The sequence below is a fragment of the Prionailurus viverrinus genome, chromosome B2, assembly GCF_022837055.1.
Source record: "Prionailurus viverrinus isolate Anna chromosome B2, UM_Priviv_1.0, whole genome shotgun sequence".
NCBI classification, from domain to species: Eukaryota; Metazoa; Chordata; class Mammalia; order Carnivora; family Felidae; genus Prionailurus; species Prionailurus viverrinus.
Window position 1 is genome coordinate 144,562,948 of NC_062565.1, and position 19,971 is coordinate 144,582,918.

General features: G+C 50.9%; 1 protein-coding gene across 2 annotated transcripts in view; it reads left to right on the forward strand.

Annotated features, from left to right (window-relative positions):
- Window positions 1–974: 974 nt before the first annotated feature.
- Window positions 975–19,971, forward strand: part of IGF2R (insulin like growth factor 2 receptor) — a 105,367-nt gene continuing 86,370 nt past the window's right edge. Inside the window, exon 1 of one of the 2 annotated variants that reach the window (XM_047858262.1) lies at window positions 975–1,347. In XM_047858262.1, coding sequence (XP_047714218.1) covers window positions 1,202–1,347 — 146 coding nt within the window. In that variant the 5' untranslated portion in view covers window positions 975–1,201. The remainder of the gene's footprint in view (window positions 1,348–19,971) is intronic. The other variant, XM_047858261.1, reaches the window with a different exon arrangement.

Sequence of the window (19,971 nt, forward strand, 5' to 3'; positions counted from 1 at the left end):
CGAACGTCACCACTGTGGTTAGTCTGTAGCTTTTATTTTAATTTTTTTTTCAACGTTTATTTATCTTTGGGACAGAGAGAGACAGAGCATGAACGGGGGAGGGGCAGAGAGAGAGGGAGACACAGAATCTGAAACAGGCTCCAGGCTCTGAGCCATCAGCCCAGAGCCTGACACGGGGCTCGAACTCCCAGACCGCGAGATCGTGACCTGGCTGAAGTCGGACGCTTAACCGACTGCGCCACCCAGGCGCCCCTGTAGCTTTTATTTTAAAGCTCTAAGAGAAGGTCAGTTTAAGTTCAAATCTTCAGATTTCTTATTTTCACTGTGCACAGCTCAGAGCCATTCACAGTATGGGTTCAACAGATTACTTGAATAGAGGAATTAATAAAGTCTTGTTAAGTGGCACTCGCTTCAGTTACACTTTTGCGTCCTTCATATTCTTCGGGCCCATATTTGTGCTGCCTTCCTTAATGTAGGAAGCCCATGCTGGGGCAAAACATTGCCGGGGAAGGTCGTCTAACTCGCTCTGCCGGACAGACGCTGGAACCCCACGCAGGGCTCCGCGATCTGGCTCCGCAGAGCGGAAAAGTGCGTTTCCACTCAAGGATCCGAAGCAACGCTGCCGAGCGATGGCATTTACGGCTGGGCACGAGAAGTCTGAGCCCTCTTACTTTCCCCTCCCCGGCCGTCGGTGGAGGTTGGGGTGCGGTAACTCCAAGTTGGGGAGCCCGCACAACGCGGCCCAGAGTGTGCGCAGGGAGTTAAGCGAGGCCCGGGTCACCGGACCCCGCCGCCACCGGGACGCAGGCCCAAGCCACGCACCTGCGCCCCGCGCCCCGCCGCGCCGCTTCCTGCCCCGCGCGTGCCGCGCTCACGTGACCGGGCCTGGGCGGAGCCGGGGCGGGCGGGGATCACCTGAACAAGGGAGTCATGTGAGCGGGGCGGGGGAGGGGGCGGTGCCGGGCGCGGTCACGTGACGCGGTTCCGGGGCCGCCGCCGCCGCCGCCGCCGCCGCCGCCGCCGAGCCCAGCCGAGCCGAGCCGTGCGCCCCTCGGGCTCCCGCTCCGCTCCCGCTCGTCTCGCGCGTCTCTCCGTCTCCACCTCAGTCTCCGCCCTGGCGGCGCGACCATGTCCCGGGCGCGGCCCCCGGCAGCCGCGCGCCGCTAGCCCCGCGCTCGCCGCGCAGCCAGGGCCGGGCGCGATGGGGGCCGCCGCCGGCCGGAGCGCCCACCTGGGGCCCGCGCCCGCCGGCTGCCCGCTGCTCTCCCTGCTCCTGCTGCAGCTGCTGCTCGTCTTGGCCCCGGGAGCCGCGCGGGCCCAGGGCGCCGAGTTCCCCGAGCTGTGCAGGTGGGTGGCCCGCCCGGGCGCAGGCTTCGCTCGAGGTGCCCGGGGCGCGCAGCGGGGCTGGTGTGTGTGGGGGGGGGGGGGGGGAGGGCTGGGGCGCTCTGCGGGCGGGCTGGGCTCCCCGAGTCTCCTTTAGCCCGGGTTTGGGTTCCCTCGTCCCCGAGGGAAAGTTGCCCGCATAGTGGCGAAGGATGAGAGACCGAGGGGTCGCGCGGGCGGGGGGCGCGGGGTACTCGCCGTCCTGGCACTGGCCCAGGGTGTGGGGGGGGGGGGCCGCTGTCTCGCCACTTGTGGCTGTCACTAAGTCCGGGCGGCTTTGTGTGCGAGCAGCCGGCCGCCCCGACCCAACCGGGTGACACGCTGCGGGCGCCCTCCGCCCAGCGCCTGCCCTCTCACAGCGGTGCGCCTGCGAAAGTTGGAGGACGCAGGAACTACAGCTTTGCTTTGTTCCCGCTGCACGTTTTTCTCAAAGTTCCACCAGCGGGACTTTGGAGAGGCCCCTTAGTGTGGAAGGACACCCACACGAATGGCCTTACTGGGGTGGGAGGGGTTGGTTTCATTTGCTGATTGATTTCCTGCTTGTAGGTTTTCCATGTTCTCTTTAAAGTAGCTTTTCTGCAGAAGGTGACTTTTTTTTTTTTTTTTTTGATCGAGGGAATGGAGGGTGGTCATCCTGTATTGGCTTTCAAGACTTTACCCTTCACTTCTCCGAGCCTAACTTCCTGTCTAGTTGCTCACATGATGTCATTGTCTCTAGGGTGGATTATTCTAGTGGAGTCTTTTGCTCTGGGAATCATGATTGTATAATCACTAGACCCGTCGAGGGCTGTTAGTGCCCTGTGCTGGTTAGGACAGGAGTCCTGGGGGTGGGGAGCTGCCCGTTAGGAGGATTTTCTGACCAACCTTTTCTGAGCTGTTTAGGATGACAGAAAATCCAACTTTTATTGATTTTTTAAACTTTGGTAAAAAGGGAGCAGGATGAAGAGCTCAGAAAGACCAGCAAACAGTCAAAGAGCTCCCAGTGGCACCAGGAGGTTCCTTCTCAGAATGAGTTGAACCTGCTTTGAACTGAACTTTGAGTTTGTGGTGTGGTTTATGGGATTCTGGTTTTTCCCCTGTGTCAGAGACGGTCTCATTCGTACCTCTGAGGTTAGAGCTTGTTCTAAGGAGAGTGAGGCCGAGCTCACAACAGGAATTCTGTGCAAGGGCCATGTTCTTTATTTCTCTTCCCTTTTTTTTTGTGGGCTGGGGGGACAGTCGGATGGAGGGTTCACTGCACATTCATTTTTAGGCAGGCTGCCTCCTCACATACATATTACACCGTAATGAGCATGGTGCATGGTACACACAAAAGGGGGGCAGCTTCTTCAAGGTCAGGCTGCAGCTTGCGTTTAAAGAAGGTTTTGGAATAATGGCTGCTGTGAGCAGCCCTCTCCATAGGAAATTAACTCAGCTGGGCTAGTGGTATTGAAGTCTTGGACTTGTTAGCAAATTGGAATTTATCTTTTAAGAGCTAAGGTTAAAGTTGGCTTCAAGCGCAGACCCATACATAGTGGCTGAGGCAAGGGGCCCTTAGTTTCGCATTACGTTAGTCCTCACAGCCTCATCTGCGAGTGGAACATGGCCTCTGGGTCCAGTAGGCAATGGCCTTTGTATCTTTAACTTAGCAAATGCTAGAGAGTGCTCTTGGGTGATGTGTGCTGTTAGTGTGATAAATGTGTCCTCTGCAGTCTCAGAATGCCTTTAAAGTTGGCGTGTTTACTTTTTCTGCCAGAGTTCTGTAGGACAGCAAATCTCCCAGTTAATTCAGGGGTGTGCTTGCACACATTTCTTTTCCCTGTTACCGCTCTGTGGTTTTGCGTTGAGACTTCTCCAGAGCCCTGCATAATCTCAGCTTTAAACTCCATATTCTGCCAAATGAAAATGTTCCTATTTGTTCCTGTTTTAAATGAATATCTTGGCTTAAATGCTTGTTACAACTTTTGGGTGGGTGTGTGTGTGTGTGTGTGTGTGTGTAAAAAATCTGTGTATTTTTATGAGATAACACTGGCTAAAAGTTCCTTGACTCTAGCGTATATTTGAAGAGTACGAATGGGAGCTGATAATTTGTTTTTAATGTCTTTATTTTTGAGAGGGAGAGTGCTAGCCGGGGAGGGGCAGAGAGAGGACAGAGGATCTGAAGCGGGCTCTGTGCTGGCAGCAGAGAGCCCAACGCGGGGCTCCAATCCACAAGCTTTGAGATCATGACCTGAGCTGAAGTCGGACGCTTAACCGACTGAGCCACCCGGGTGCCCCAGAGCTGATGATTTTTTTAATCCAGTATGAAAAGTTCTGCTAAGTATCACCAAAGCAGCGTGTGTTCAACTGCCTTTTTATTCCACCTCTGGGTGTCCATTGGCTCAAATGTGAATAACCCACCCAGATCTCCAGTAGGGAGTATGAAAACTAGACCGCTCCAAGTATTACTCTTTGCGTAGCTTGGTCAAGTGATAGCAGACCCTAGGTAGACGTCCCCAGTAGACTCAAGGATTACATTCCAAGTATTTGTAAATTGCTTGTTCGCAACACAGAACACAGTTTTCCATTGGAAATTGTCTTGTTCGCGGTGGCTTGGTGCCTAGGGCAGTCCCCAGACACCCGCCATCCACGCCACAGGTGGGGAGTGCCCAGACACTGTACAGCTTTAACTAGAGCCCTGCAGTAAATTTTCATCATCTCGAAATAATAGAGTTGGATCCTGGGAAGCAACTTCTGTGAAGCCCAGCTCTCTAGAACCAGAGAAGGCACTTTTCATCTGCAGTCCCTTAGAACCAACACGAGGGAGGTCGAGTCTGCTTCAGGGCTGCCTGCAGGTCACCTGGTGAGGTCCCCAGGGTGAGGGCAGACCTTGGGGCCAGCCGCGGCCCTGCTCTCTCCTGGGGTAAGGCGGTGGCAGGGGTCCCGTCCCTGGTGCAGTTAGTTACCGGGAGGGATGCCGGCAACACAGAGAGCTATTTCAGCAGGATCTTTAACTGCATCTGTGCACCTGGGGGACAGAACTGGTCTCTGTGAGTTGTGCACTGGAAAACAGGGACGAAAAAGGCGATGTTCCCGAAGTGTGTCTGGCTCTACGCAGTGCTCAATGTGCTTCTCGTTAGAGCAAGTCAGTCGTGTGTTTTCTAAGACTCGAGAGCATTGCCGTGCCGGGTGAGTCCTGTGCTGTGGAAGAAGTTGGTGATTTTTAGTCACTCAGCTGTTTTTTTGGGAGGCAGTGTGCTAGCAGAAAGAAGGCATTTCCCGAGGCCGGTGTGAGTGGCTGTGGGTCTGGCCATGTACAGAGGTCCTGAGGAAGGAGGAGTGTTAATGCCGGTGAGGAATGTTTGGAGGTCAGTAGGGCTGGAACAGTGAGAACAAGGGGGGGTAGGGCAGAAGCCAGGCCTCGCAGAGTCGCCAGAAGTCACCCAAAGTGACCAAAATGCTCTCTGCTCGTCAGTAGCTTTACTCATCGCTCTGGGATTTACACTTTGTAAAATGCCGTCTTGCATCGTAGGTAGTAGGTGAGTTTCCTGTTTGTTTAGGTGTTAACATCCTTAGTAAGTGAGGTCTTAATAGTTTGTACTAGTTATAAAATAATGCATTGGGCTGCATGACTTAAGTAAAATACTTTATAATTTATTCAGAACAAGTTTCCTCCCAGTTGTTTGGGTACAAACGCTGGAAAGTTTTTATTATATCAAGAACAAGAGAATAACGAGGCCAGCCGGGAGTTGGGGTTGGTTTGGTTGCTGTCTCTAAGGAGATTTTTTTTTTCCCTGCGATTTTTCTGAAGGAACAATGCTTATATGCTTGATTTGGGCCACATGTTAAACCTGGACCGCATGCATTTGTGTGTGTACATTTCTTGCAACAATAAGTGTGGGGAGAAGCCCAAGATGGTTAAATTATGGGTGCATTAGACCTCATGCATTGATTCTTAGAGCAGCGTCCTGACAGATTCCCAGGAAATGAATTCCTGATTGGATTTCCCACCTTTTATCAGTGTTTCATAGAAAGAGTTTTAAAAGATGGGGCTGAGAAAAATGATTCAGATGTTCTCATCTGTATTTTGATCTTGGCACATGTAAAACTGTATTGAGCTGGGCAGATGATTCAGTAGGGTATCAGAACTGGGACTTTGCGGCAGAAAGTACCTCATTACTTTGCTGGTTACTTCTTTTTTTGTTTTCTTCCTTTTTGTTGTCCTAGCCACAGAGGTCTGTCTCTTGGTAATGCCCCCACTGGCCAGTGATGGTGTATGCGAAGGTGGAATACCTGTGGCCCCTTTGTGCCTTCCTCATAGCTGACTCATGACCAGTGAGGGACAGAGGCCTGGACTTATGCTGATTGTGTCTCCTCATGTTTGATCCTTGCAAGGTGACGCAGGATTCAGTTATTTTCCAGTAATTTCTTAAGCAGAGGGAAAATTAGGAGGAGCCAGAGCCGGAATGGAGACATCACAAATGGAGCGGCGCATCGGAATCCTAGAAGTTTGTGCTGGCCGCGACTGCTCTCCCTAGGGAGGCAGCAACCATGCACACCCTTCTCTCCTTATTCTTGTTAATTTTAAATAGTGTAATCTTAGTTTTGATTTTTCTCTTTGGTTTAGGAAAAATCTAGGTGTTAACCAGTTTTCGGCTGGTATGAATACAGCTGTTGAGTGTTTGCAAACGAGTCCTTGTGGACTTGTGCATTCATTTTTCTCTTGAGTAGATACACAGGCGTGGAATTGTTCAACGTATGGTGTTTCACCCTGAGAGCTGTCAAGCTGTATTCAGAAGTGAGTGTCCATTTTGCATTCCCACAAGCCACGCGTGAGAGTTCCAGTTCAGTGTCCTGGTCAACGCTTGATCTTACCAGTTTTAGTTTTAGTCATTCTAGTGGGTTTGCAGTGTATCTCAGTGTGGTTTTAATTTCCGTGTCCCCGATTCATGGTGTCGGATATCTTTCCTCGTATTTATTGGAATGTCTAATGATGTTGAACATCTTCCTTGTGTTTATTGACCATTTGGACGGTCTTCAGCAATGTCTCTTTATTAAAACCAGTCTTTTGTCACCACCCTCCCCCCTGACAAAGTTTTGTGTGTGTGGGTGGGTGGGGGGGCAGTGGTCATCTTAATGAGTTTTAAGAGCTCTTTATGTATTCTGAGTACAAGTCCTTAGGTATGTGTACTGTGTACTATGAATATTTTTTCCAGTCTTTGGCTTACCTTTTCATTTTCTTAATGTACACTTTGTCAACAGATATTTTTTCATTTTGATGAACTTCAATTTATCTTTTTTGTTTGCTAATTTATTTTTATTTTTTAATTCTATTTTTTATTTTTTTAAATTTACACCCAAATTAGTTAGCATATAGTGCGACAATGATTTCAGGAGTAGATTCCTTAGTGCCTCTTACCCATTTAGCCCATCCCGCCTCTCACAACGCCTCCCGTAACCCTCAGTTTGTTCTCCATATTTATGAGTCTCTTCTGTTCTGTTCCCCTCCCTGTTTTTATATTATTTTTGTTTCCCTTCCCTTATGTTCATCTGTTTTGTCTCTTAAAGTCCTCATATGAGTGAAGTCATATGATATTTGTCTTTCTCTAATTGACTAATTTCACTTAGCATAATACCCTCCAGTTCCATCCATGTAGTTGCAAATGACAAGATTTCATTCTTTTTGATCGCTGAGTAATACTCCATTGTGTGTGTGTGTGTGTGTGTGTGTGTGTGTGTGTGTGTGTGTGTGTATGTATGTATGTATGTATATATATACCACATCTTCTTTATCCATTCATCCATCGATGGACCTTTGGGCTCTTTCCATACTTTGGCTGTTGTTGATAGTGCTGCTATAAGCATGGGGGTGCATGTGCCCCTTCGAAACAGCACCCCTGTATCCCTTGGATAAATGCCTAGTAGTGCAGTTGCTGGGTTGTAGGGTAGTTGTATTTTTAGTTTTTTGAGGCACCTCCAGACTCGTTTCCAGAGCGGCTGCACCAGCTTGCATTCCCATTATCTTTTTTTTTTTTTTTTTAATGGTTTGTGTTTTTTGTTTTTTTTTTGCAGCTTAAGAAATCTTTACTTGCCCTAAAGTTTCGCAACCTTAACTGTATTGATGTTTAGGCTGGGTAATTCTCTGTCATGGGGGCTCTTGTACATTATAGGATGTTACATAGCATCCCTGACCTCTACTCGCTAGATGCCAGGAGGGACCCCTCTCCCTCCCCCGCCCTCCCAGTTATGACAGACAACATATCTTCAGACATTTTAAATGGCTGCTGGTGGCCAAAATTACTTCCAGTTGAGAACCATTGGTCTACTCAAAGGTCAAACAGATTTTCTCTTATGGTTGTCTGGAAGTTTTATAGTTTTAACTTCTATGTTTAGCCCTAGGATCAGTTTTTTTTTGGGGGGGGGGGTTAATTTTTATGTATGATGTGAGGAGAAGGTGAACGTTTATTTCTTCCATGAATACATCTAGTTCTGTTTGCTAGTATTTTATATAGGATGCTTATAGCTGTGTTTTAGTGAGATTGGACTGTAATTTTCTTTGCCATGCTGTTCTTGGCTGAGTTTAGCATCGAGAGCATGTTTGCTTTGTGGAAAGAGCTAGGAAGCTTTTAGTATTTTATATGTTGTGGAGCAGTTTTGTGTAAGATGGGCATGTTCTCTTACTTAAATTTTGGTAGAACTCACCAGTAAAGCTCTCTGGGTCTGGTGTCTTTGAGGAGGTAGAGTACAGTGGGGGAGGAGTTTTGATTATGGTTTCAGTTTTATCCTCTTTATTTAGCTAGTTAGATTTGCAACTTTTTCTTGAGCCAGTTGACCGAAACTCCATATTTTCTAGGAAGTTGTCATGTTAATTTCACATTCGTATATAAAAACGTAGCATGCTACCTTCTAGTTTTGACAATAACCCTTTGTATCTCTAGGTAAGTTAAAAAATATTCTGATTTTAATTGTGCACTTTTTTCTTCATACTTACTAAAGATTTGTTTACCCTTTTCAGTCTTTAAAAGAACTACCGTTTTACATTCACCGTCTCTCTCACCATTTATTTTCAATTTTATTAATTTCTGCTCTCTATTGGTAATTTCATTGAAAAGCTTAGATCTTTTATTTTAAATCATTTTACGTAACATGAGATGAATTTAAAGCTATATGTTTCTTTGTTCTGAGGACTGTACCACTCAGAGGTTTGTTACATAGTTTTTTTTTAATCCTTAAATTTTAAATATTTTCTTTCAGGACGCAAAAGTTTAACTATTTCAACTTCCGGGACCCACTAATTTTTTAGAATCTTTTTTCCCCTAGGTAAATGGCTCCCTCCCCCTTCCCGCCCTGCCTCCCCCTTCCCCTCCCTGTCCCCCCCTCCCTTCCCCACTGTGGCTAGTAAACGTGGTGGAATTTAGTGACATTTCCCCTGTGGCCTAGCACCTAGTCAAGTTGGGAGTGTTCTGTGTGTTTGGAACAACTCTTCTCCCTTTGGGTCAAAGTGTCTTTTATTGTGCTGTTCAGCTTTTCTTTATTGTAACTTACTCTTTGTCTTGCTCCACTGGTCTTTTATACTTTGTATCTGGCTACTGCCATGAACAGAGTTCCAGAAGAATGTCTTGCTTCCTGTCTCCCAGTTTAGCCAATCTGTTGCTCATAGGTTCTTAAACTTTTTAATTTTTTAATTCTTCGTTTTCACAAGGTCTCCAGTTGATATGTATCCAGAGCTGCCTGTGACCCCACCTGTCTTCACGGCCGTGCAGCTTTCATCATTTCTGGGAAGATGGGTTGGAAAGTTGTGCTCTCCTTGCTCTGTCACTTCTCCTTCCTTGGGCCCTGGGTCTTCTGCTGGAGTTTGCCCTCTCGTTTTCATGGCGGTGCCCTTCTGATGACTGGTGATTCTTGACTGTGGTCTTTGCAGTACGTCTCCTTTGGGACATTTGTTGCTTGTCCTAGTGCAGCTGTGCAGGGTAGGGCTGGCAGCAGTTGTTGGATCTTGGCTCTGAGTGGTTTGGGGGGAGCTTGGGGGATGGGCAGGGCGGGCCTCTGGCTGCTGTATCTCCCTGTCTGCTCTTCAAATCTTGGGAATTTCTGCCTTCCCAGGTATTCCCCCCCCCCCCCCCCCCCCCCGCCTGAGCCTGCCAGGAGATAGCTGATAAACCCTGTGTTCACTGCATTTGGCCAAGTGCAGTGTGTTCTCCTAGGAGCTGGATTACGGAGTTGGCTGTGGCAGATCTCTTTTCTCTGGATCTCAGTTTCCTTTGCAAGAGAGGGCCGTTCATTCTGGAAGTGGCCATCCTGGTTTGGAAATTGGACTCCTCTCTTTACTAGTTATAAGGTCTCAGGCCAGTCACTGATCCTTACAGACCTTGATTTCCTTTTGTGCCAAATCAGGGTGCTGGACGAGTTTTCGGGGCTGGTTTGAGAATTAGAGAATTTCAGTGCCTGCCCCCTCCTCAGTGTTCAGAAACGGTGGCGGCGGTGATTACGTTTTGTCTGTTTAACGTTGCATTGTCTCCGTGATGTTTTTAGCCTCTTACTCTGCACCCCCCCCCTCACTCCCCCACCCGCCCCGGGTTCTCCGTTAGTGCCGTGGGGTTTCTGCCTCAACCAGAGAGCGTCTCTTCTGTAGCCGATTTCCACAGTGGCGCTCCACTGAAGAGTCCTTTTGAGAAAGAAATGTTTCCATCCTTTGAAGAAGTTGAAAAATCATCAGACTGTGTGATTCTCGGGGTCCATTTTGCATCCAGAATTCTGTGGTTGTGAAGTATGCATCCTTCAGGATTCCTTCAGTTGTGAGTTGGGGAAAAGCCCAACTCAGATTCCCTCGGACAAGGAGAAGCTTGATGATAGGAGGTGTGGGCTTTGGGCCGATGCAGATGCCATATGGCCTGCGGGCCCGGGTCCTCCCCTGCCGTTTCCTTGGCTGGTCTGCCTTCCCTGGGGGTGGCCGCAGCCCTGCAGAACCGGCCTCCCCGGCCATCTCCTGGAGGGGTGAGAGGCCCAGCTGACTCCCGCCCGCCCCGGGGGGTGGGGGGGGTTGGGGGGGTGTCAGCGGGTCCGGAGCGGCTGGTCCTCACCCCTCCCCCCGCTCCCCCTGCAGGGGGAGTGGGCCCTGGGTCCCAGGCTGTGTGCTGTAGGTGGGGGCGGGGAGCCAGACGGCGGGCCGGGGTGGGGGAGGTGAGAGCACTTCCTGAAGTCCACTGTGCTGTACAGCTGGCTGGGTCCTTGAGGTGCCCCGAGCCGTGTGTCATCTGCCTATTTTCGTCCTTGTGTTAGTGGGTGCGGGGGGCCACGGTGGCGGAAATGCCAGTCGCTCTCCTTCCTGCGAGCACAGAACCTACCCTTCAGATCAGCCAGAGATCTTTGGTGGGATTTTCCTGTTCACTTTTGTGTGCTTTTAGATCCCCTGGGGCAGCTGTGCCCTCGAGTAGACAGAGGGAGGGAGGGCGGCCTGCTTGGGCGGAGGGAGCAGATTCTTCTGAGTATTTCGGCTCACGGCGAGCGAGGGGACCTGTGGAAATTAGGCTGTGACCGTATCAACCTTAGTTTTGGTGCAGGGTATGGACGGAGAGATTACGAAATGTGGGAGCGGTGACAAGTGGCCTTTGAGATGTGGTTGCCGGTGGGCGGCCTGGGAGGAAGGTTGAGGAGGTGTCTTTTCAATCGGAGCCTTCGTGCTTGGGTGCCGTAAATACTCTCCGCACGCACGTGTGTGTGTGTGTGGTACTAACCTGTGCGCGTGGAGAGCCCACTGAGGCGTAGACGGGCCCGGCGGATTTGGACCGGGTGTGAATTTCATTTGTTGGCGTCAGACGTCAGCTTCGCTCTGAAACCAGCTCCGCCTTGTACACCGATGCCTTGTCCTGGAAACAGTCTGCCCCCCAAGACTTCCTGCTCTTCGCCCCCTGTCTGAAAACAGAAAACCAAACCACCAGAATGGAAGTCCTGAAGAAGTGAGTTCCTACGAGTGACAAGGGTGACAAGGGTGCGTCTCCACTGAGTCACCCTCGCGGTTCCTCCGACCCTCCTCCACCTGCCGCCTGCCCTGCCGCAGATGTTTACTCACCGCAGGCACAGTGGGAAGCCAGTGTGGCTTCTCTTTTCTGTCTTCTAGAGTTGGCCCTTTGGTTGACACTGGGGGAGGGATGAGCCGCGGGTGGGGCCGTTTCCAAGAGGCTGTGCAAGCGGAGAGCACGGAGGAAGTGCCTTGAGCGGGGGACCCCGTGTCAGGTGCTCTGGAGGGGAGCACGGCTGACGTGGCTAGGGCGTGGCAGAGGGGCCGTTGGGGCCAGAGCAGCATGAGTGCCGGAGGGAGCAGGAGAGGACTGGAAGGAAGAAGTAGCTGGGGACCGGGTCCCATAGGCCCTTGTAGTGAGGGACGGGGTTGGGGGGGGCGGGCTGGGAGGATTTTGAGCCCGGGAGTGACGTAGGGGGTGGCCAAAAGGGGGAAGCTGGGATTTTTGATAGACCAGGTTAGAAGTTATAGCAGGTCGGATGGGGGTTGTAGCAAAGGGTGTAGTGAGAAGTGGTGGGAGTTGGATATTTTGAAGGTGGGGCTGATGATGGCTTCGGGATGCGAGGAGAGAGAGAGAGAGGTTCGGTCTGTGCAGTTGGAAGTTGTGTTGCGGTGGAGTTGTGGAGTTGTGTTGCGGGGAAGACGGGGTGTTCGGCTTGGCCGTGTCGCTGTGGGGATGCCCCCTGGCATCCAGGGTGGAGCTCAAGTGGACCCCCGAGCTGTGCCTTCGGGGTGAGGGCAGTCCCTCGGGCTGGGGCTGTCTGTTTGGGGGCCACTGCGTATCAGGAGCACTGTATCGGGAGCACTGGAGCGAGTACTTAGGCAGTGGTGGAGGCGGAGTCTGAGGTACAGATGCTGGGGGACCTGCCGGGGAGGCTGACGAAGAGATGCCAGGGGCCTGGGACGGGAACCAAGAGAGCGCGATGTCCCGGAAGGCCAGGGAAGACCGGGCTGGACGAAGGAAGTGGTCAGGCGTGTCAGGTGGGAGCACCGACTACCACAAAGGCGGAAAAGTGACCGTTGGCTTTGGCAGCACAGAGAGAGGTCTTTGGTGGTGACGATGGAGGTGTTGGTGAAAGCCCGATTGGCTTTGAGGGAATGTGAGAGCACAGGACACGGGGACAGTAGGTCTGGAGTTTGCTGTAAAGGGATCAGAGCGGTGGCTGGTGGCTGCTCTGGCTTGTGGGATCAAGGGAGAGTGTCGTAAAAAGTGGGGTGTAGTGGTGCCTGGGTGGCTCTGTCGGTCGAGTGTCTGACTTCTGCTCAGGTCATGATGTCACAGTGTGTGGGTTTGAGCCCCGCATCGGGCTCCCTGCTGTCAGCTCAGAGCCTGGAGCCTGCTTCGGATTCTGTGTCTCTCTTTCTCTCTCTCTGCCCCTCCCTGACTCATGCTCTGTCTCTCTCTGTCTCTCAAAAATAAATAAACATAAAAAATTTTTTTAAAAAAGTGGGGTGTAGCACGGTAGGTTTGTACGCTGAAGGGAGTGGTCCAGCACGGAGAGGAAGGTTGGTGACCCAGGGTGAAGGGAGAGAAGGAAGGAGAAGACAGAGGAAGCAAAACTCGGGGTGCTGTCCCCAAGTAGGGGACGAGTCTGGTGGCCAGGGTGCCGTGAAGCATGGGCCTTAGTGAGGTGAGGGAAGGCACAATGTGTGAGGACCATGCAGGTAAGCCATCAAGGTAGACTTGATGGAAACATGGGAGTTTCTATCTTAACTTCTACAGCGAACTAAGAAGCACGATCTCTGCCGAGGGTAGCAGTTAAGCAAACAGCGGCCTTTTCTCTTCAGGTCACATTCACGTTGGTGACGCTTTTACTGTGGCCCTGTGGCGGAGGTGGCCTGTGCTCCGAGGCTGGACAGGCCTCTTTGGAGGGCTGGCTCAGCCACTTCCTGAGCTGGTGACAGGAGGCAAGGTCATGGACCTCAAAGGGCCATCGTGCTGTGTCTGCAGGGGGCACAGCACGGACAGGGGGCCTGTACGGATTGGGTGAAGTTGGGTGATGGTGTTTGCAGACCGGTCAGCAGAAGTGTGGGCCACAGACTTGCCCTTGTTCTTCTAAGAGCTCGTAAGGCCGAGATGAGCTAGCGTTGACCTACTTAAGTGATCTCACGGAGGCGATGCCCACCCCGGCACTGACTGAGCGCCCTGTGTGTGTGTGGTTCCTTTTCCCGGTCGGGTGTTAGGTCCTGCTGAGCTGTGTGTGTCAGTCTGACGTTGGAGCCTGGCATCTTCAAAGCAGCGCCTTTTCTCCCATGTGAACCTCGCCGGCCTAGTGAAGAATGCCCGACAGTGGCCTCACTGCCGTCCCGCAGCTGAGTTGACTGCCTGGCACCCAGGAGGGCAGATCGCCCCTGTGGTTGGGGCTCGGAAGAATGGCACGGGGTCTGGGAGGGTTTTCTGGGACACCGGTGACAGCTTACCAGGGGGCGGGACATTCGGGTTTGAATTCTGTGCCGTGCGCTGGTGGGTTGACTTTAAAAGCAGTCAAATTCAGATATCTGTATAATGAGGGAGGTTTAGCCCATAATCCAAGCCTCCTTTATGCATAGGAGCAACAAAGTATTCGAGCATCCAGGTGATTACTCTGATTTTTTCAACGTTTTTTTTTTTTTTTTTTATTTATTTTTGGGACAGAGAGAGACAGAGCATGAACCGGGGAGGGGCAGAGAGAGAGGGAGACACAGAATCGGAAACAGCCTCCAGGCTCCGAGCCATCAGCCCAGAGCCTGACGCGGGGCTCGAACTCACGGACCGCGAGATCGTCACCTGGCTGAAGTCGGACGCTTAACCGACTGCGCCACCCAGGCGCCCCTACTCTGATTTTTAAAGAAGTCCTCACAGAGCAGGGTTGAGGGTTGAAATACAGGCCCGCATCCTGCTACCATATGGAGTGGACCTGAGCAAAAAGGCCACAGGCGCAGCAGAGGAAAGACCGGCCGTCCTTTCTGGTAGCTTCGTGTTGCGAAGGGGCCCCTGCCAGTTTATTGAGAATCCCACACCTTGCACTGCCCTGGAACCTCCTTAGGGAGACTGTGTCCCGTCCTGTCCTTTGCCCCTGCTGCTCTGCCAGAGTTTCAGATGCATCAGTCTTCTGTTCTGGTGGCAGCTGGTGGCTCCATGGCCTTAACGTGAGTAGGCCCATAGTGGCTGTCCTGTCCTGAGAGATCCTGGGAGGCAGCAGAGGGGTGTGTGTGTGTGTGTGTGTGTGTGTGTGTGTGTGTGCGCGCGCGCCTTAAGGCCCCCACCCCCACCCCCCAGTCTCTGTCTTCAGCTCTGCCAGCTCTGTGGAGATGGCCCAAGACCAGGGCCTGCCCCTCTCACTTCCTGGCCAGTGTTACGTGACATTCCTTTAGGAGGGCTCCAAGCCAAAGTACCTTTTTTTGTAAACTCCATTTTTAAAGCTGCCCGAAGCCTTCTATTGACCAGATGAAAGCCTTAAATCTTAGTCTCTCAAAAGTTGTACGTTCCTAGTCATGATTTTCCTCACGGTGACTTTGTGTGGCAGCTGAGTTTTGCAGATGAGGAAGTTGGGGCTTCAGAGATCAAGCATGTCCCACACAGCTGGGCAGGGTGGGGCGGGAGTCGGAGCCAGGTCTGTGGGCTCTCTCCACTCGCCCTGGCACCTTTCCAAGTGCAGCTCACCTCCCTCCCTATTTCACATGACCTCTGTTAGTCACTCGTGGCGCTGTTTTAAAGCTCTGCCCCCCCCCCCCCCCCCCCAGCCCATCCCGTGGCGCCTTAGGCTCTGGTGCCGTCTCAGGGCCTTGCTTCCAGCCGGGTGCCTCTCTAGCCAGCTGGCTTCTCGCTCCCAGACCCTGCGGAACTACCTGGGAAAACCAAAAGCTGACGTCTGGCACTTTCTTGCCTTTTTTTTTTTTTTTTTTTTTGGTGCAGGCCTCATATCTTTATCCACAGCTTTGTGGGTTTGTTAGAATAGGAAGTGAAGTACTTCCTATATAAGCTTTTGCCATGCTGTGTCAAACTCATGTGTCCCCTGGCCTTCAGACCGGGGTGCAGATTTATCGTACCAAATCAGATTCTTCTCCCTTGGTGTCAGCCGCAGAGAGCTGTCGACAACAGTGGTTACAGCAAGCTCTTGTCCTTCTCCTGCAAATGTCCATTTTGGAAACCCTGCCTCTTTCCGCGCCCTCCTTTTTCCCTGCATCCTCCCCGCCCCCTTCTTAAATTTAGGAGACCGTTCCAGATTTTCGAAGGTTAGCGAGCTGGATATACGAGCTGAGAAACTATCTGGTAATGATAAGGGGCAGAAGTGAGCCAAACGATTTCCGGAATATTCTGCAAGAGGACTTGGATGCAGGCCAAAAGTAGGAAAATCTTTTTTTGATGTTCAGGTTGGAAAGACTTTCCCCCTCGTCCCCCAGATTTTAGATCTGCTGCTCACTCTAGATTCAGAGAAACATTCCTCAAGCCAGTTATTGTGTGCTGTGAATTTAGAACGTATATTACTGAGCTTTGTTGTTCTTTTTTAAAAAAGAAACCAAATTATAGATTTGCACATGCTTATTAATTTTATTACTGATTCCATCATACCTGTATACTGCTTTTTATACCAATAATTAATTGTAGACCAGTAATAAAAAGTTTAATGGCTACATGACCATTACCATAACCCTGACTCATAGAGCGTGAGGGAACGAAGGTATATTTCAGGAGTGTGGCTGTGTGGCACTACGTGTGAAGAGTTGGTGAGGGTTCATGGACCTGTTTTGTGTTGGAGGGAAGGAACTCAGTTTCCTGAGATTTTTTGTTTTCTTTAAGACATTGGGCATAGCCTACATTTTATTTATTTAATAAATTTTTTTTTTTTAATGTTTGTTTATTTTTGAAAGAGAGGGAGACAGAGTGTGAACAGGGGAGGGGCAGAGAGAGAGGAAGACACAGAATCCGAAACAGGCTCCAGGCTCCGAGCTGTCAGCACAGAGCCCGACGCGGGGCTCGAACTCACGGACCGTGAGAGATTATGACCCGAGCTGAATTCGGACGGTTTACCGACTGAGCCACCCAGGCGCCACATATCCTACATTTCGTAACTGAATTTTATGTACTTGATTTTAAAATGTTAGTTGTTTTAAAAAACGTAAGGACCGCAAATTCCGTTTTGCAAGATACCACGGTTTTGCAGGCATTCAGTGATGACAGATGTGAAAACTTACTTGTCCCAGTAAGATGCCAAGTTCAAATAGTTTAAGCCTACTGTCCAGGTGTACCTCTGTGGCTTTTCCTTTTGAATTTTCTTTCTTCTGGACAGACCTCAGTCAGTGGAGATGGTTCTGCGTTTCTTCATGAAGCTTTCTGAGCTCCAGGCGATTGTGTTTGGCCAGCTGGATTTGCTTCTTCGTCGCTGCCCCTAGATTGGTTTATTCTTGACCAGGACGGGCCCTGCGTGTGGCATTTGCTGGAGTGTTATTGGGAAAGTGGAAATGCCTTCCTGCTTCTGGCTTGGTTGACAGTATGCTACTTGTGTGCCTCCTTCTCACTGGTAATCTGCCAACACCTTTCAGGATATTATGAAATTCAAACCAAATGAGATTAAAATGGAGCCTCTGTCCACCGAACAGACACGTGGCCTGACTGTGGTCGTCCAGGACACTTTCAGCAGGGGCGGTGGGATTGCAGTCAGGGGCAGCAGTTTTGAGCTTTCTTTAAGGGAAGGGCTTGGCCTGTGTGCTCGGTTTTTATGGTGAAATTGTCCATGTTCGCGGCACATTTCAGGAGCAGGATCCACTTTAAAATCAGAGCTGTCCAAAGTCATTTGCCTTGTGTGTGACTTCTGCCCCCTCCGCCATTCCCTGCTGGATATGAAGGAGTGATTGTAGGATATTTCCGAGTTCCTGGTGACACCTTGAGACTCTTGGTTGGGGTTTCAAAGGGCAGCTCTCCGCTGAGCCAAGTACATGTTTTAAAGGAGAGTGAGTGTGAGATGCGTCTCCTTCTCAGTGGCGTCCTCACCCAGCTTGGATACGCAGGGGGGCGAGGGCAGCTGTGGGTAGGGGGCTCAGGGATCGATGCCCTTTCCTCAGGAACCACCGGGTGAGTGAGGAAAGAGGTTGCAGAAGGCGCCTTTGGGGTTCGGCGGTTCAGACTGTGCAGAAGAGCAGCGGAAGCGGACGGGGGTCGAGAGCAGAAGTGCAAACCCTGGGGGGAGCTCGAGTTCGGCAAGCGCACGGTCTGTGGGCCACCGTGGCTGGGGCAGCCTGGGTCTTCCACGGGCTCACTGTGGCTTCGCTCAGTCTGGGAGCCCACGCAGTACGGACGGAATGTGTCGTTTCGGAGGCATTTATTGCGACAGGACTTCAACTAAAGTTTTGTGGAATATTTTGTCAGTTTCAGTGTTGTAATTGAAACTATTTTCTGCGAAGTTAAAAACGCTTTTGAAAATTGAAACGAAATGAAGCAGTTCGCTGGAGTGGTTAAGCACTTGCCCTCGGAGCTCAGGTAGACCAGGCACATTTCATGGCTCTGTGGCTCTGGGCGGGGGACTTGGTCTTCTGAGCCTTGGGATCTTTGGCTCCCAGGCCAGGGTGCTCGGGACCGTGGGAGGACGGTGGCTTTGCTGGGAGAGGCGTGCAGAGCCACCGCCCTGGTCCCCCATGGCTTTGTTCCCGGCGGCCCTGGGCCTGCTCATCATCGTTCTGGGAGGGGAGGCTGTGACCACCATGAGGAGCCATGCGGCTGGGGACACCTACCAAGAGCCAGCGTTGCACGGTGGGCACTGCCAGTCGTGCTGGCGTCACAGCTGTGGATCGAGAGGACTTACTGTGCCTACGTGCGTATCTAGAGTCGTCAGGTTTGCATGGAAATGGATTTGGATTTTTGGAGAGTGGGAGGGGGACGTCGGCTGACTACGTTTCACGCTCTGGAAAGTGAGGTAGAACGGCAAGGGTCTTGCTTGCTTTTGCTAACTTTTCAAAGCCAAGGTTCTCGCACAGAAGACGTGTCCAGAAGAGCAGTTCTCACTGGGAATCGGCTGCGTCCTCTCCTCTGAGGATGTTGGCCGGGTGTCGCAAGGCTGGGACAGCGGGCAGGGCTGCTGGTGCTGTTGCCCATTGACCAACTGCTTCCTTGGGCCTTTGTGGTTCTCCCTTGTTACACCTCCTTGTGCCCCGTCCTTTCCCTCGGGGTGGGGGTGGGGGCGGGGGTGGTGTATAGGGTAGAAGCCACAGTGACCTGGAAGACTTGATGCAGATTGGGGTGTTAGAGATTCAAGGAGACGCCCACAGGCTTTCAGACCTGTCTCGTTGCGGGAGATGTTTGTATAGCAGACGTATTCAAGATGTGCGCGCAAGTGTATGTGTGTGTGTAGACTGCATTTCCGCTCAGCTTGCAAATATTTTCTTCCAGACGCTTGGTAGTGTAGATTAGAAACATGCCGTGGCCATTCCGTCATTTTTAAGTGGCGTGGCCAAGGAGTCTTCGAACCTGGGTGTTTCAGGTTGGGTTTGTGAGTGTCACTGAAGGTGCCAGCCTGGAGGGGCTGCCCTGTGGTAGGTGGCTCTGGCAACCCCCAGAAAGAAGCCAGCGCCCAAGAACTTTCATAGGGTCCTCATTGCCCCTCACTCCCACAGCCACTTACCATTTTGATAAATCTTGACAGAGCAAATAGGAAATGCAAATGGAGAAAAGAAATAAAATTGGACAGAGCAACCATTTTCTTGCTAGGGACACTGATTTCCAGAAAATGAAGACAATCTTCCCCATTTTGCTTCCCCCCCCCATCTCTTTTCTGCTCCCTAAACACACACTTTTTACAACTACCTTATTTAAATATCACCTCTGCAAAACCAGCAGCGGAATTCTGTTTTTAAGAAAAGCGTAGCATTTTAGGCGCTGTGTGGATTGCTTTAGAGTTGATTCCTACTAGTTGATTCATTCTAAAATGATACCTTTATGTACCTCGCTCATATACTCAGGATTGTGAAACACTTTCATGATACCACTATTAAGGTGTTAGATTTGATGTGTTAGTATCCCAGAAAAACATGGCCGTTGCTCTTGAATAAGAGATTAGCATTTTTTAAAAATCAACTGTAATTAATAGAAAAGTTTTGCTAATACTCTGCAAAATAAAAACACTAGCTTAAAATTTTAAGGAAAGATCCATAGTGTCTTTGAGTGGCCTTCCTTTGTTTCAAATACTAGATCAAAACGACATTGTTTACTCTGCAAAGCAAAGCCCCGGTGTAGCCAGTCTCCCCATGTCCTTGACCTTAACCTGCTGCTTGCTCTGCTTACCGGTCTCCCTCCAGCCTCTTTGCCCTCTTCCCTTTTCTGTCGGGGTGCTAAATTCATTCCCTCCTCGGGGCCTAGCAGTGGTCCATCTGCCGGAATATTCTTCCCACCATATATCTTCCCCTGAGTTGCTCCTTTTTGTTGTTCGGGTCCCAGGAAAACACTATCTCAAGACTTTCCAGGCTCAAGTACGCCCTTGGTCATTTCCTATCCCACGCTGGTTTGTTTTGTCATTGCACTTGGCGTACCAGCGTGTGAAATGGCTTACCTGTTCATTTTATTTTTGTTTACTGTGTATTTGTTTACCTGTTTATGTTCTGTCCTCCCCTGGAGGACAGGGGGCTTTTGGTCTCTGATCATC